The 16,363-nt window shown below is 33.5% G+C and overlaps 2 protein-coding genes and 1 long non-coding RNA gene across 3 annotated transcripts; 2 read left to right on the forward strand and 1 right to left on the reverse strand.

Moving 5' to 3' along the window:
* Positions 1-785: 785 nt before the first annotated feature.
* LOC140046347 (uncharacterized) lies at positions 786-3,845 on the reverse strand. Its single transcript, XR_011844763.1, has 4 exons — positions 3,733-3,845; positions 1,478-1,549; positions 987-1,078; positions 786-838 (listed from the first exon to the last, which is right to left on the reverse strand). It is a non-coding gene; the product is annotated as an uncharacterized lncRNA (long non-coding RNA).
* Positions 3,846-5,240: 1,395 nt separating this feature from the next.
* Positions 5,241-9,333, forward strand: LOC140046352 (uncharacterized). Its single transcript, XM_072090976.1, has 6 exons — positions 5,241-5,413; positions 5,895-6,071; positions 6,530-6,635; positions 6,891-6,997; positions 7,677-7,849; positions 8,271-9,333. Exons 2-6 carry the CDS (start codon positions 5,945-5,947, stop codon positions 8,547-8,549), a joined length of 792 nt encoding a protein of 263 aa, XP_071947077.1. The 5' UTR covers positions 5,241-5,413; positions 5,895-5,944; the 3' UTR covers positions 8,550-9,333.
* A 459-nt stretch (positions 9,334-9,792) lies between these two features.
* LOC140055851 (uncharacterized) lies at positions 9,793-14,180 on the forward strand. The gene is made up of 5 exons (XM_072101189.1): positions 9,793-10,085; positions 10,561-10,666; positions 11,377-11,480; positions 12,017-12,189; positions 13,896-14,180. The coding sequence occupies exons 1-5, from the start codon at positions 9,911-9,913 to the stop codon at positions 14,178-14,180; spliced, it is 843 nt and encodes a 280-aa protein (XP_071957290.1). The 5' UTR covers positions 9,793-9,910.
* The last annotated feature ends 2,183 nt before the right edge of the window (positions 14,181-16,363 follow it).

A 16,363-nucleotide genomic window follows, 5' to 3' on the forward strand; every position in this document is an offset into this window, starting at 1 on the left:
TGAAAATATACTTGGTCTGCTGATGAGAAATTATGATCAAACAGAATTTGATGAATTGACTCGTAAGTTACGACATGACTGTGATGGAATTCAAAAAGTAATGCACAAATATAGGGCAAAGTAACATTTAAAATATTTTATTGTTTTTGTTTATAATGAAAGAAATATTACCGTGTTTGTTCTGTGGCCCTTGCATTCCTCTACTTGTATCTATATCTGTTATAAATACAAATACAATTCAAAATAATTGTTTTTCCCCAAAACATGTGGTACATAAGTGCATAGCCAACCATCGTGAATGTTATGTGCGATAGGAGTATCATTTCCAGTCACTTTATGTTAAGCTTGAAACAGAAACAGTTTGTACAAAATACAGTTTGTACAAAATGGGGATTTACTATTTTACAGTTGTAGCTTTACTAGAATATGTTGGAATAATAACTGATATTGTAAAAAATAATGTAGTTAAAACTATGGGCTGTTCTTGAAAAAGGACTAACTTAGAGAGAGATTAATACAGTGATTTATAAACCATTCTTTAACATTTTAGATGATTAAGATGGAATTTATAGTTACAGTGCTCAGGTGGTTATGCAAACCATATGATAAACATTACTTACTTAAATGCAAGAATTGCCATGATCAATATGGCCAAAAATTCCCATAGCCACATACTATCTAGAAGTTCATCACAGTCAGTGTCAGGTCTACCATTTGGCAGTCCACGACCACTTGGTGGTATATTACCAGAAGCACCAGAATAAAAGCCAGCAGACTCTCTGTGGAAGCCTCCACCTCCAACCACTAACTCTTGTGTATTTTCATGACCAGTACCATTCTATACAATTATTCGATATGATTATTATACGTGATCGACAGTGGCAGATGTTAAATCCCACTCATCTTCCGATTGAATTTCTATCAGATTCAGAACAAGTTATGATTAGTTTACGATAATAAATTTTTTTTAAATGTATTATTGTTACCTGCTCTTCTTCATTGCATATGGTTAAGTCTTCAAAAATGGAAGCTCCATTTCTTATCAGGAGCAGCAAATTTAAAACCAATGTGTAAAAGCCTACAAAATACAAGAACTGAGTAGATTAGGGAAGATATACTTGCAGCATAACTCAAATTACTTTTTGAAATCCTGGAAAATAAATTAAATGTACTAATGGTTAATATATAATGGGTTTTAAGGCATGTGCATCTTAGAATTGAAAATATTGAAATAACCAAAGCACAAACATTGGGTTAGATTTTGATATTCCTGACTAAATTTAGTTTTAAGGAAACTTTAGTGAAATATTAAATTATATTAATATGATGGTTCATAGAGTGTAAACCAGTATAATTTGTATTTTACCTTTAAATAGTCAGAGTATACCTAAAATATATTTCATTAATAATTAGGCATATTACTTGCATGTCTGCAGTGAGACATTAGAATGTGGTCCTAAATGTTACACATACTTACATTGAAAATCTGGAGAATTCATGAATTCCAAGATGATTGTGGCATATATATGCCATATTAAACAAACAAGTCCTGTAATATGAAGTAATATGAAAATGAAATTAACATTAACATTAAAGGCTGTAGCAAGAGGTTAAAAACAGATGAGGCAAATAAAGATGCTTTAAATATAATATTAATTAATATGAAATATTGCAATCTGTACAGATGAATTGGGGTGGGTTGTGAAAATTTAAAATTTCAGACGAGACAAGCGTCTAATGCCTGTAAATGTTTATAATAGTGTATACATATATAAACATTTTATTGTTTGACTCAACACTATTTGATGTAAATGTCAAGCATTGATTTTCATTTTTGGTGTACACCTGTCAATAACCAACCATGTTTCTTTGTCATCTTTCACATGATTGAATACTATATGTTAACACCGGAATAGTTCGAAATACTGTAATTTGTAACAGTAAAGTACTTCCAATACAGAGACCTAAATGGTAGGCCTAGCCTAGGAGGCCTAGCCCGGAGGGAGGCTTACTGTAGACTAGCAATAGTACCCGCCTACTCTAAGCTCGACGGCACGTAATCATGACATTTTTTGCCCGAGAAATAGTTTTAAAAACGTCTATATATTGTTTCATTAGGTATTCATGCATATGATATGCTATTTTCAATAACATTACACTTTACCTACTATACCGAAAAATAAAATAAAACGGAGATCCGTCGCCATTTTAATATTTGGTCGGATGAGACCCGGATGAGCTACGGTTCACTGACTATGAAAATCGATTGAATCACGAAAGTTGGCTTTGTGTTCAAACACGCCATAAAGGTTGTGTCTAATAACTTCATAGAAGTTAGTGTTTAAAACTGCTTAACTTAGAATAAAATGAATGCATTCTAAATAACAAATAAAACAACTTGGCTGATGTAAGCAGTATTGCTTGATAGAATTTGTTTGATATCCTTATTTCATTTTATTGATTTAAGCAACATTTGAAACAACACATACTTTAAGTATGAGAGTTTATAGGTCAACTGTCACCAGGCGTGCCAAACCAACACAAAAATATGAATCAATATAAATATAACCTATCCAAGTAAAATACAATGCATACAGATATTTTAAGTTGAATTTTACATTTAAGTGGCCGACTTATTTCCATGTGAGTTTAAAAACAGCATAGAAAAAACTATAACAAAACTTGATTATTAATTATCATCAGATACCTAGAAACTGTAACAGTGTGTCTCTAAGTAATGTACACAAATTAAATATTTAAGCTTTGTGAATAAGGGAGGTCTAACACCAGCACAGAGGATAATACAGGTATTAGTTCAGTCCCTGGTGCTGACATTTTATTGGAATGGAGCAATATTGATTGATTGATGAGGGTGTTTTTTTTTCAATGATGGACTTTTAACAACAAAAAGTTCCCACTAGAGACGCAATGCGAGGACATAGATGCAACAGAAGCTAGTTGACCAATGATAAGCGACAGTTCAAATAATCTATCGTTTATGATTGGTTGCTCTTCGTCTTGCATCTCTAGTGGGAACCACGCATGAATTCATATTTAAATGCTGTTCTACTGCAATTTTCGTAAATATCTTGCATACATGTTTAGTAACCAAATGGTAGGCTTAAGTGTAAAGGCAGTACATCCTTTAAAGGCAGTGAATTCTAAAAACTAACTATTCTTTTTGATGTAATACAAGTTCAGCAAGATTCATGTTTTAGCTTTCAAATAATGACCCCCAGAAAGTCATGAAATGTTGTATTGCACCTGGAAGGGTTTAATAATTTATCAAAACTCAGGCTACCTTGGTTGGGCTGGCATACAATATTTCTGTAAACTTGTCACCAAATTACTGCATAAATGAGTGTTCCCTAGGATTTTTAAAAACCTGTTGTGAGCCTTCTGTCAGAAGCATTCTGTTTCTTACATTGAAAAAATAATATATGGCATACGTCTGTGTTTAGGAGGAGAATTTTTACTACTGTATGAGGTATACTGGACACATCACTGTACGTATTGGTAGGCATATGCTTCTATCATAAAAGGGTATTCCGATGATTTTTTTAAATATCCTTTTTCACATTCTGGTATTAAATACAATGTGTTAGCCTATTTGGCAGGCCTACATGTGTTGAATACCTATATATTCTTGTTTTTGCCATATTCCTGTACCGGCCTACTTCTATTATAATGAAATGTGATTGTTCAAATAAAAAATATATATTATCTACTCACTTAATTTGAAAATGCCTTTATTGAGAGTCAATATCACATAGGTACTGAGAGACTATAATGATACTTTTACTAGAGAGATATTTTGACAAGGTGTAACCTATCACATTTAATACACATCATCCACCCTTTTGTGTGTGACGTAAAGTAGTAATAATCTCCTGGGTGGTTTTCAGTGAATTGACAACTTTGAAAAGGGGATCCATATCCTTTCATTGGTAGGTGTCATGCATACACTATTCTATGAAATGTCAATAATAATAATACAACTACTGTACTGTACCTAATACAAAATTTGAAGACGCCATTATTGAGCTCCGAGAAATGTCGTCCCGGAAGTTAAAAAATAGACATACGTCGGCCGATATGTGGCGTGCTTTTATTATCAATTTTTAGCAACATTTTAATAAAGTAATTATAATTAAAGATATTTGGTAATTTTTTAGTAGATAATCTTTTATCTATTTTATGCATTTTATACTGTAGTTTATAAACAGAAAATAGACCTTTATTAAATAACCACTTAAATGGGGGGGGGGGGGTAGCTGTGTCTCATGGACTTGGTGATTGTTGATGATTGTGCCCCCCCCCCCTCCCACCTCTTTATCAAAAGATTGGATCCGCCTCTGCTCAAAATATAGGGGAAAATGTCATCTTTTTATAATAGGCTAGTAGGCCTACCTCAGTTTTTATATCTAAAATATCAATTAATACATTTAAAATAAAGTAAGAGTGCCATTTCCAACAATCTATATTTTCATCCCCCTTTCATAAATCTGGATACACCTTTAAAACATTAACATATATTTTTACACAGGTATTTTAGAGTGCTTTCAAGTTTAAACTTTCACTTGGGTACACCGGGAAGGCAGAACAGCTTGAAGCAGTCAACCAACAGTTGTTATTTTACTGTAAAAGGCCATTTTGCATCGGGTACATTCATTGTGCTCAATGAATATATAAAACTTAAACTCTAATAAATTGTAACATGATATGAGGAGATAAGTAAGAAAAAAACTAAGAAAGTACAAAAATAAACCAAAACATAATGTTTCAATGAAATATATTTCTTATTTAATTTTAAAAGTATATACTGCAACCATAATAAATGAAGTGTTGTAAATGAAAGAAAATAGTGATGAATCTCATCATAGAGGAAAAATATTACAATTTGCTCAAAGAAGCCAGCTAATATAATGATTTCTCAAATGAATTACTACTACATGACTACTTACTAGTATGGCCTTATTTGTATGCATCTTATTTTATCCAATCTTTTGCCTGGGTGTAAAAACAAAAACAAACAGGATGGAACATCCAAAAGCGAACTGGATTCGAATATCCTACACAATATCTCTGTGGAATACTGATGTAAGCATAATTTACTTGCTGAGATAAAACTTGTATCCAATCACATCTCGTTGTTGTAGTAGATTTTATCGACAAATTAAATAAATAAATTTAAAAGGAATAAAGAACCAGAGCGCCCTCTATTCTGCTACCGACGTACCTGGATATTTCTTTTTATATAACTTTAAGGCCGCCTAGCAGCTAGGCCTATCCTATATCTGTTTATTTATTGGCATTTTATAGGAGATTCATTTTATATAATAAATAGACACTGCACTGAGGGAAAACTCCCTGTAATAACCGACCCAACATTGTTACAGCAAGTTAAGAAAAGGTAAGTGGGCTAGGCCTAGCCGGCCCCACTTCCTGGCTTGGTAGATAGGCCTATAATAATAGCTGCTAGGCCTAGGCTAGGCTATAAAAGGCTACTTGGACAGCCTATCTAATACTAAATAGGCCTAGTAATTAGTAATAGCTAGCCTAGATTACATATAATGTTAAGTATTGCAGTATTTTCCACTAGCTAGTTAGGACTAGCCTAACTAGAGGCTTAGTAGCGGCTGCTCTGTTTGGACTTGGTTGTGCAGTTTTTCGCTTAATAAAAAGTAGGCCTATACTAATCAATATTTTAAATTGGGGACAGGCAGTCTTTCGTTTACCCATAACATAGTCAAAACAGTATTAAGATAGGGCATAGAAATTATCATGTCACTTCTAATACAATAGCCCTAGGGCCTAATACGGGGCCAATAGCATGCGGTGTGCATGTAATTTTTGTTACCTTAATGTCATTTTCTTTTCCTTTTGTGTTATAGGTCTTGTGATAGAAGATAGATAGATAACGATATTATTAAATAGAAACAAGATGGGAAGTTCAATGAGTAGGCCTACAGCCAACCTTGTCAGATGTGCCGCACTTGACCTAGGTATACAGTGGACAATGTTTGCAGTTGCTGCTACCTTGAAGACAGAAAAATTTTATGACTTAGTAGGTAGGCAGGCAGGCAACATTTTTGTTTTGTGTTTAAGTTTAACAGTTATATAATATCTTTGTTTTAGAGTGTTTTGCGCATGCATATTTTGTTTCCCTTTTTTCCATTTTATTTTTTATTTATTTGGTATAAAACAACAGCACAACAATCCCAGGGCAACGTGTGATTTACAAAAACAGTTAACAACAAGGACAATGAGGAAAGAATAAACTTAATGAAAAATTGTATTCTTTTCCAAATATCATTATATAATATATTGCTATATGATTTTTCACTTTCTTTACAGTTGTGAAACTTTAATGATATTGTTACTGTATTACTTTAAATCAGTTGACATTTATAATGGTATTATTGCCTGGTTTTTTTAGGGAGGACTGTCAACATTTTTTAATGGAAATAAAATCACATTCAATTTCCCTTCAATTCATGCATTCATATATCAACATGTATGTTTTCAGGTAGTGGTACATTCGCTTTACTGGCAGTGCAGAGTTTGAGATGGGGCGGCCATTATCACCTCAGACAGAAAGTTCAAACTGGTATGGTTGTCACCTGGGGTCTCAGGTAACCATGACAATATTTTATATCAACATCATCCAACAATGAGCAAAGTGAGCCATAACAGGATTCATACAATGAAAAAAACACAAAACTGATGTAGTATCAAACCCGGGTCTCTCTGTATGACAGTCAAGTGTCCTAACCACTCGGCTACCCAACTCCATTCATAATTTGAAAATAATTTTGTTTATGGTGAAGGAACAAAGTCGTTAGTACTATTGAAAATGTATTTCTTTTGATCATTCATTTCTTAAACAGACTCGGAGGCCACTTGTTCTCGAGGGTAATGGCTGCTGGTGGGGACAGTCGGTTCAACAAAGTCAGAGGAAACCCTAAAGTATTCTTCATGTATTGGACTGTGCAAGGTAGTAACATTTCAAATTTACCTTGTAAAGCTCTGTCTACACTATCATAGTTTGATAAAAAAAAAGTGTGATGTGGCCAAATATGGTAGTGATATGCTGAAATATGGTAGTGATATGACAATGTCACATCATCATGTCTATGTATGAGCACATCACATATTTTTGTCACATAAAGTTTGATAATTACATTTGATAGCTTTATATTTTAAATTGACAAAGAAATGCTGATAGTTAGCAAGTTAAAAAGTATGCAAATAAGATGATGTCATGATATCTATCTATCTTTTTATCTAGCATCTTCTGATGGACTTCTATTCTTTTCCGTCCTGCATATATGCCTCTAACAGTGAAGTGTATCTTTTTGCACAAGATCCACGAATGTTAGCCTTCCAATTGATCTTTGCCCTGGGTTTGCCTCCATGTCACCAGCTCAGAACAACGACCACAAAACCAATGGGGTTCAACTGCTTTTTCTACCGTTGCTCCCAACATCTGGAATGGCCTACAGTACCACAATATATTCGATCAATCCGCAGAAACTCTGGCAGCATTTAAATCACAGCTCAAAAAACATCTGTTCAACTTGTTTTAATCCTTTTTCTCACTTTTCTTTGACTTGGGAGAGCGCCATGAGAACTTTCCGCCTTTTGATTTCTAAAGGTCTTTTTTCTACTTTCAGCTTTATGGATTTTAGCAACTTTGTTGCCAACACTCATTCTAAATTTGGAGAAGAAAGATAAAGTTATTGGAATTAGAGATTATATTGGATGGGGCTTGTGGGGTGCAGGATTTTTAATAGAAACATTAGCTGATCGTCAAAAATCTGTGTTCAGGGCAGATCCTGATAATGCAGTGAGTTGATTGGTTAATTAAAAACCCATAACAATTTTATTGGTTTCTATAAATACATTAGGTAGATGGATGGATAAAAATACACAATTTTGATTGGTTGCTATAAATACATATTAGGTAGATAGATACAAATACACAATTTTGATTGGTTGCTATAAATACATTAGAAAGATGTATACAAATCCACAATTTTGATTGGTTGCTATAAAAATATACAATTAGGTACGATTAGTTGCATGCAAGTATGCATTATATAAATATTGAAGTAAATGATATAGTCTCAAAGAATAAAGTAGTGTATAACACAAAATCAGTTGAGCAGTTTCATTACAATAGGTTTCCACATTCATTGAAATGAAAAATTCAAGATATATTCAGAGATACATTGCATTTGTTTTATGTATAATTGTTTTTGTTTCAGGGAAAATTTATAGACTCTGGTTTGTGGAGTGTATCTCGACATCCAAATTATTTGGGAGAAATTTTACTTTGGAGTGGGATGTACTTGTCTGCTTCATCCGTCATGAGTGGTTGGCAACACGTTAGCGTCATTTCTCCGTTCTTTGTGTGGTTCTTGCTGACGAGAGTCTCCGGAATTCCGATTCTTGAGCGACAGGGAATGAAGAGATACGGAAGTGATCCTAGATATCTGGAGTATTTGAAGAACGTTCCTGTTTTATTTCCTTTCTTTAAAAAATAACAATGACGACCAAATTAAGAAACAATCCCAAGGATAATGATGAAAAAAGTTTATTGAAATAATTTATTTTTGAGAAATGTACTAATTAACAATATATAAAATCTAACTTATTTTATAATCTTCTTATTGGTCAAAGATTTGCCAATCTTACTGAGACATTGGAGAGTTTTTAGGGAAACCTTAAAGATGTATTGTCCCCCAAAAGATGAAAAATGAAGATTAATAAATCAGACTTTGAAGTTTGACCATGTTGTAGTTTTAATAAGTTAATCACTTTCTTTAAAAAAAAAACTGAAAAAGTAATGTTTTTACTTAAAAAATTACAAAATAAACTGCTAAACTCAACCCATTGGCTGGCAGCCAATTAGACTATTTTTTTTGCTTTAAATTACAGTATTTTCAGGTAAATAGATTTTTGTTTAGATCCAAATTTGTGGTCAAAGTGAATAAAGTTTTATTTTTCATTGGAGGAAAATATCATATTTATATTGTTATTGTAAAAAGTACAATTTCATAAATTTGATTAATTCATCCACCCCAAGTTTTTACAATCCTGCCTTGTGGTTATCCATAGTTCAACCCAATGCTCAGAAGTGTTTAGATACTGTGCAGTATCATTTTATAACATTCAATTCAACCAATGCAATTTGATATATAACATTTTTTACAAATAAAAATCAGTGAATTTTAAATAAAAATTGGTTGTAAACCCTTTTATATTATATTATATACTATTGTTTTTATACTTCTGTTGAATGAATAAACTGAACCCCTTTATAATGTTGATTCGTATAACATGGATTTGTGTTTCTTTGGAGTATCTATTTTAAATTAGTGTTTTTGGTATTTTAATTATAGGCCTACCATTTCTTTTACTTTTGATTTCCTATGACGTTTACAATGTAGTATAATTACATTTTTTTTAATGACAAAAGAAAATGCCTCCTAAATAAAAATAAGATTCGCCGCTATAAGATTGGAAAACAACCTAAAAATGACCGAGATGTTTAAAAAAAATGTTGGGATTTTAAACAAGTACTTGTTTACATTGATTTGAAGAAAAACTTTGAGAAAAGCTGAGTTTGCTGAGAATGCGCTATATTACGTAATAAATCTATAAATACAGTATGACCTTTTCAACTGTGAACTAGTACCTGCTGATGGATGATATCAACTGATCCGTAATTTACTTCCGGTCGTGTCATCTGTAATGTTGTTGTTATGTAAGCTGCTGATCAATCTTATGTAACTAAAAATATTATCACATGTATGTACGTCGTGTATGTGTGGAATTCTCAAGTATTTTGTCGTTCAGTTTCTGTCTTTAGGTGTTTCTGTTGTTCCTTGTATTCACGATAAATATGGAAACATTATTTGATGTTGAAAACGATGTTACGAGTAGTAATTCTACGCCTGGAAAGGGTACATTGGATGGCAATATTTTGGCCTGGAGTGTTGGGATAGATTTCGCTATCCAGTGGGTTGTATTCGCCATTTCTGCACTTTTAAAAACAGAAAAATTTTACGACTTAACAGGTATGATTTTGAATTAATCAATTTGCAACAGTATATTGATTGTAATGATAAATTGATTAAGCCAATCTGTTTATATATCGTCAGTCAATTCAAGGAAGGTGTAGGCCTATATTCAATAAATAAACAGTAATATAAAGATATAAAATAATACTAGGGCTATAGGCCTACTAGAGGCTAGTAGTAGTAGTACTCAGTCTCAAATAGTCTAGGCTGGGTAGCTGCTAAATGGTACTAAACATTACTCCTACCTAGCTAGCTAGGCCTGTGTGTGTCAGGTACTGGTAAATTGATGTGTGTTTCAGTTTGGTCTTTGGTTTCTTTGATTGTTTGTTGCCTTCATTCCACAGACGGTGAAAAGCTCTATCATTTGAAGTGGAAGATTGAAGAACGTTTTTCCTGCAGACTACAGAAATAGTTGTATCTTGGTTTAAAATTCAAAACAGCCCACTAATTTATACCTATGATTGCTTTTTAGGAAGTGGTACGTTCATACTACTGGCTGTATTGAGTTTGGTATTGAATGGTGAATATTATGTAAGACAATGTGTCCAGACAGGACTGGTTGTTGTATGGGGCCTTAGGTAAATCAAGTCTCTTGTATAATCATAGCAACCACAACTTTACACTATATGATAAGTGATTGGTGGTTGAAGCAGTCAAGGCAAATTTAAATATAAATTATTACAGATCATACCTTTTGTGGAATTATAATTGTGGAAAGAAAAGTTGGAAAAATATCTACTATATATATACTGCTAGACATGATCGCTACCCTCAGACCACCCACAAATTTATTTTTATCGTTTCCTTATGCTAATTATCTCCTATTTTTGTCTGCCGTCTTTTCCTATTTCAAGTCCATCCAATATTTCCAAAACTTTTTTTATTTGCTCATTTTCATTCTTTCCATAGTTTCCAACTTCTGTTCTTAATCTCTGGTTTCTGTTTCTATTCTTTCTCCTTCATTTTTCTCTATTCCTTGCTTTTAAAACACATGTAATCTCTACCCCTATTCTCCATTCATCCCTTTATCCATCCATTCTTTTTTCCTTCCATCTATTCTTTTCTCTTCATTTAAATGTAGTATGTAACATAAGCATTGAGGAAGTCTATTTCAAGTTTTTCTAAAAGGGGAAACAACCATCCCCTGTTAATCTCTCCTCCCATGCTCCCTCTGTTCAGCATTCTAGATCTGCACCTAATGTAAAGTTTAAAGTTCCAGTAAATGTTAGTCGATACTAAATTTGTTTTCTTTGTATTTAATTCACTATTTTTGTTATGGAACATTTAGGCTTGGGATATTCCTGTTCTCAAGAGTTATATCCGCTCCAGACCGAAGGTTTGACGATGCTAAGAAGGACCCTAAAGTTTACTTTATTTATTGGACTATGCAAGGTAATTTAGTAGAACTGTCTATTAAAATTTATGGAAATAAGACACTCTACACCGCATCAGCAAAACCATAGAGATATTATAGTGAACTATAATATCTCTATGGCAAAACTGACATGATTAATAGCATAAAGATATTATAGGTCACTATAATATCTCTATGTTAATAGTAAATAGTGAGGAACGTTATGTAATTCAGAATGTTCAAATAGTGTCATTCAAATTCCAGTAAACATTTTTTTCAAAATGGAGAACATTTTAATTTCATACCATTGCAAATCTTGTTTTCACAACAAATACAAATACTGTAGTATAATTTTTTCTTCTTTTTTTAAAAACTAGTGACTATATATTTAAACTAGTGTAAAACATATATTTAAACATATATTTAAACATATATTTAAACTTATATTTAAACTAGTGACCATATATTCTAAAAGTTTATTTCTGTAAAATAAACAATAAACAAACAAAACATCTTCAAAAGATAAACATTTAAATGTTTCAAAGGTTTAAAATGATTACAAATTATTTTTTAGCCGTTTGGATTTTTGCCACTTTGGTTCCAACACTGATGCTAAATGCTGAGACAAAAGACAAGAGTCTGGGGGTTAGAGACTACATAGGTTGGTCAATATGGCTGATTGGATTCCTCATGGAGACTATCTCAGACATCCAGAAGACAATTTTTAAGAAAAACCCGGATAATGCCGTAAGTTATTTTATTGTTTGGGGAATATTTAGTTCTATTGGGGTCTCTTCAACATTGAGACATGTTTTTCCTTTGAGTATTTCAAATGTGAAGTTATACCTTTTCACATCTGCATAAATTGTTACAACCTGTAACAAGTTGTAACCAGGTTTGATCTTCCGACTTATTACATGTTTTCACATGCGCATACGCGAACCTTGAGAAATCTCGGGAGGAAAGAATAGTTGCGCACTAATTGATTACTATGATTGGTCTGTTAATACCAGGGCAATACACGTGTGCGCAGTAAGAACTTGGAACATCTCGGAAAAAAAAACACAGGCCTCTTGTTAGTGTTTTTCTTCCGAGATTCACAGGGGTCCCCTGTGAAAATTGTATTCACACTATGCAAACCTGGTTATAAGTTGTTACAAGTTGTTTCATTTTGCAGATGTGAAAAGGGTATTATAGTACTCAACAAACAAGCTTTCAGATTTTCTGTTTAGATTTTCTTAGATATGCCAAATGAATAGTATACAGTAGTTCGCAAATAATAGTATTCTTTGATAGCATGATAATGGATTGTAATACATTTGTCACAATAAATAAACTGATTTTAAGAAACTCTATCAAAAGTTTGAAATGTGGTAAGATTGTAATAATAATTTAAACATTTGTGTAACTAAATCAAAAATAAAATCGCACAGAAAGTAAGCGGAATACTTGGCACAATGCACTATGAAACTCTGCAGTTGCATTTGTGGGTGTGAAATAAATAAAGTAGGTCTACTCAGTTTGTACAATAGGACTGTTGTCGTTTGAAACAGAGGTTGCAAGTTAATATTAAAAGCGAATTATTGTAATTTTGTTGTATGAATTTTAATAAGTTTTCTACTGTACTTCATTTAATACTTTAAAGCCTGGTTTTCATAAAATCGCTACACCGTCGCTATCATTAATATCGCTACACCGTCGCTATCATTAATATCGCTACACCGTCGCTATCATTAATATCGCTACACCGTCGCTATCATTAATATCGCTACACCGTCGCTATCATTAATATCGCTACACCGTCGCTATCATTAATATCGCTACACCGTCGCTATCATTAATATCGCTACACCGTCGCTATCATTAATATCGCTACACCGTTGCTATCATTAATATCGCTACACCGTCTCTATCATTAATATCGCTACACCGTCGCTATCATTAATATTGCTACACCGTCGCTATCATTAATATCGCTACACCGTAGCTATCATTAATATCGCTACACCGTCGTTATCATTAAAATCGCTACACGCGCAGATGTCGCCGACGCAATCGGGAAGGCTCCCCGATTCATCGCAATCACATCGGCAAAGTTTAACCATGTTCAATGTTGCCGATGATGTCGGCGATGAATTGTATACGCGTACCAAAGAATATTTAGCGCTCGCGTACTAGATCCCCGATAAATTCTAGCGTTTCCATAGAATCGCTACGCTCTGTTGTGTAGCGATTTAATGGAAATCCGGCTTTAGTTGCATTGCAACAGAAAAAAATACTAAACTATGTTGTTATAGTGTATCCTTTTTCAGTGAGAGGGGTACTGGTTTGATGGCCCATTTTGTACATACAACTATGGATATAACATGTTCATGTTCTGCAGAAAACTCCCTATCTATTGTTGACAGTAGTATTGTAGGCCTAATGTGGAATGTGTTCATTATATTTTTTAGGGGAAATTTATCAACACTGGCTTGTGGAGTATTTCACGCCATCCTAACTATTTTGGTGAAATTGTTTTGTGGATCGGTCTCTGGCTTTCAGCGTCCTCTGTCATGACGGACTGGGATTACTTCAGCGTGCTGTCCCCCATCTTTGTTTGGCTTTTGATTTCCAAAATTTCCGGGATCCCTATTTTGGAACGACAAGGAATGACTAAATGGGGAGAGGACCCAGATTATTTGATATATATTAAAAAGGTACCGGTCCTTATCCCATTCATTGGAATGAAAAAATAATGAAGTGTATACATTAAAGTAAAAAATAACATACCGTATTTATTCAATTAAACGTCCTGGGCGTTTATTATTCAAAAATGTTTTTAGGGAGGTGTTTATTATTATGTAAAGGGAGGTTGTTTATTTGAGGGTGTATAATGGTAAGCTACATACTCAAATAAACAGAATTATCAAGAAGTGAGAAAATAAAGTACAAAAATGGAATCATAGACTCATCAATACAAATGGGAATGTGTTGTTAAGGCCCATTTACACTAGGACGATAATGGTCGACGATAAGTAGACAAATATGCATTTTTCATACATAAAACAAAAGAAATATAAAAACTTTTCATTCTAGAACTATAAAATAGCCATCTATGCTTCCTTTGATTAAATGATATTTTCACACGTCTAATCAAAGGACGTCATGATTAGTAGGAGCAATAATCAAAGACAGCATAAATGATTATCATATTATAGTTCTAGAACGAAAACCTTTCTAATTTTATTTGTTTTATGTAAAAAAAATGCATGTTTTAATATTTATCATCGATCGTTATCGTCCTAGTGTAAATGGGCCTTTATACAGTATTGTGTTGCAGGCCTTTTATTTGAGGAAAAAACACCCCCGTTTATTCCAAATGATGTTCCATGGGAGATGTTTATTTCAGAGGGGCGTTTGTTTGAATAAATACGGTACAGTATACTCTATACCATGGTACACTGTAAGTTTAATATATAGTGCCGCTGTAGGTTAGTTAAAAATGCTTGCCTTTTAGTTTTATAGTTCTTGTTAAAACTCCTTTCTTAAAGGGAACGTATGCTATTTATCCCACCTTTGTATGTAATTGTAAACAGGCAAATAGATATTTAGTTCTCTTGGGAGGGGAACCTAGTATGGCAACCTAGTATGACTTTTGAATACTAGTACGGTACACACTACACTATTTTCCAGAAAATCAAAGCAACATTTGAGATGTTTCAAAAAAGTTTTAATAATTTATGTTTGAGGACATCTTAATGGAATTATTAAAAGAAGTGGCTGTTGGTCAACAATGCCAATCACACGGTCAACTCTGCATGTAATTATTTTCTAACAAGGCATTAGACCCATGGCTGACAATGCAGATAGCCAACAACGCATTACACCCATGGCTGACAATGCAGATAGCCAACAAGGCATTAGACCCATGGCTGGCAATGCAGATAGCCAACAACGCATTAGACCCATGGCTGACAATGCAGATAGCCAACAAGGCATTAGACCCATGGCTGACAATGCAGATAGCCAACAAGGCATTAGACCCATGGCTGGCAATGCAGATAGCCAACAAGGCATTAGACCCATGGCTGACAATGCAGATAGCCAACAAGGCATTAGACCCATGGCTGACAATGCAGATAGCCAACAAGGCATTAGACCCATGGCTGACAATGCAGATAGCCAACAAGGCATTAGACCCATGGCTGGCAATGCAGATAGCCAACAAGGCATTAGACCCATGGCTGACAATGCAGATAGCCAACAACGCATTAGACCCATGGCTGACAATGCAGATAGCCAACAAGGCATTAGACCCATGGCTGACAATGCAGATAGCCAACAAGGCATTAGACCCATGGCTGGCAATGCAGATAGCCAACAACGCATTAGACCCATGGCTGACAATGCAGATAGCCGCTACACCAAATATTGGTCAACCATGAAAAAGTTACCTGATGGTGACGGTGCTGCACCAAAAATATTAATCAGCAGCACGGTCAACTGTGAAAACACTACATTATTTGATTGTTGACTGTGCTGATAGCCTTATCCTTTTAGGAAACCAAAATTACTAGATTTAAAATAAATGTTTAGTAGGTACTATTATCATAGAATAGATATTATATATATTTAAACATTTTTAAAACACGACATATGATATCCGAGTTTTTAATTTCAATTTAACTGTTTATTGTTTGTATTTATACTGGTTTATAATTACCAAAGATTAATTTAAAACTTACAATCTTTTATACTGTATTGTATTATTTACTGACCTTTGAAGGTGAATACTGGTATAACGCTCAAATATTTAAATATTTGTTTTGATTTTTGTTTTTATTTACATAAATACATAAATAAGCATAGTTTGCTACTTACCTCATTCTTCTGATAATAAAATAGTTGTTTCTAAATTGTTTTGTGAAGTTAAGTTTGT

This window comes from Antedon mediterranea, chromosome 1 (genome assembly GCF_964355755.1).
Source record: "Antedon mediterranea chromosome 1, ecAntMedi1.1, whole genome shotgun sequence".
Classification (NCBI taxonomy): domain Eukaryota; kingdom Metazoa; phylum Echinodermata; class Crinoidea; order Comatulida; family Antedonidae; genus Antedon; species Antedon mediterranea.

What these genes read in the sequence shown, in the direction of transcription:
- LOC140046352 (XM_072090976.1), top strand. Translation starts at nt 5,945, where the DNA reads ATGGGAAGTTCAATGAGTAGGCCTACAGCCAACCTTGTCAGATGTGCC. An exon ending in CATGTATTGGACTGTGCAAG is followed by an intron (nt 6,998 to 7,676) that starts GTAGTAACATTT and finishes TTCTACTTTCAG; the next exon opens with CTTTATGGATTTTAGCAACT. An exon ending in GGGCAGATCCTGATAATGCA is followed by an intron (nt 7,850 to 8,270) that starts GTGAGTTGATTG and finishes TTTTTGTTTCAG; the next exon opens with GGAAAATTTATAGACTCTGG.
- LOC140055851 (XM_072101189.1), top strand. Translation starts at nt 9,911, where the DNA reads ATGGAAACATTATTTGATGTTGAAAACGATGTTACGAGTAGTAATTCT. An exon ending in AAAATTTTACGACTTAACAG is followed by an intron (nt 10,086 to 10,560) that starts GTATGATTTTGA and finishes ATTGCTTTTTAG; the next exon opens with GAAGTGGTACGTTCATACTA. An exon ending in GTTGTTGTATGGGGCCTTAG is followed by an intron (nt 10,667 to 11,376) that starts GTAAATCAAGTC and finishes TGGAACATTTAG; the next exon opens with GCTTGGGATATTCCTGTTCT.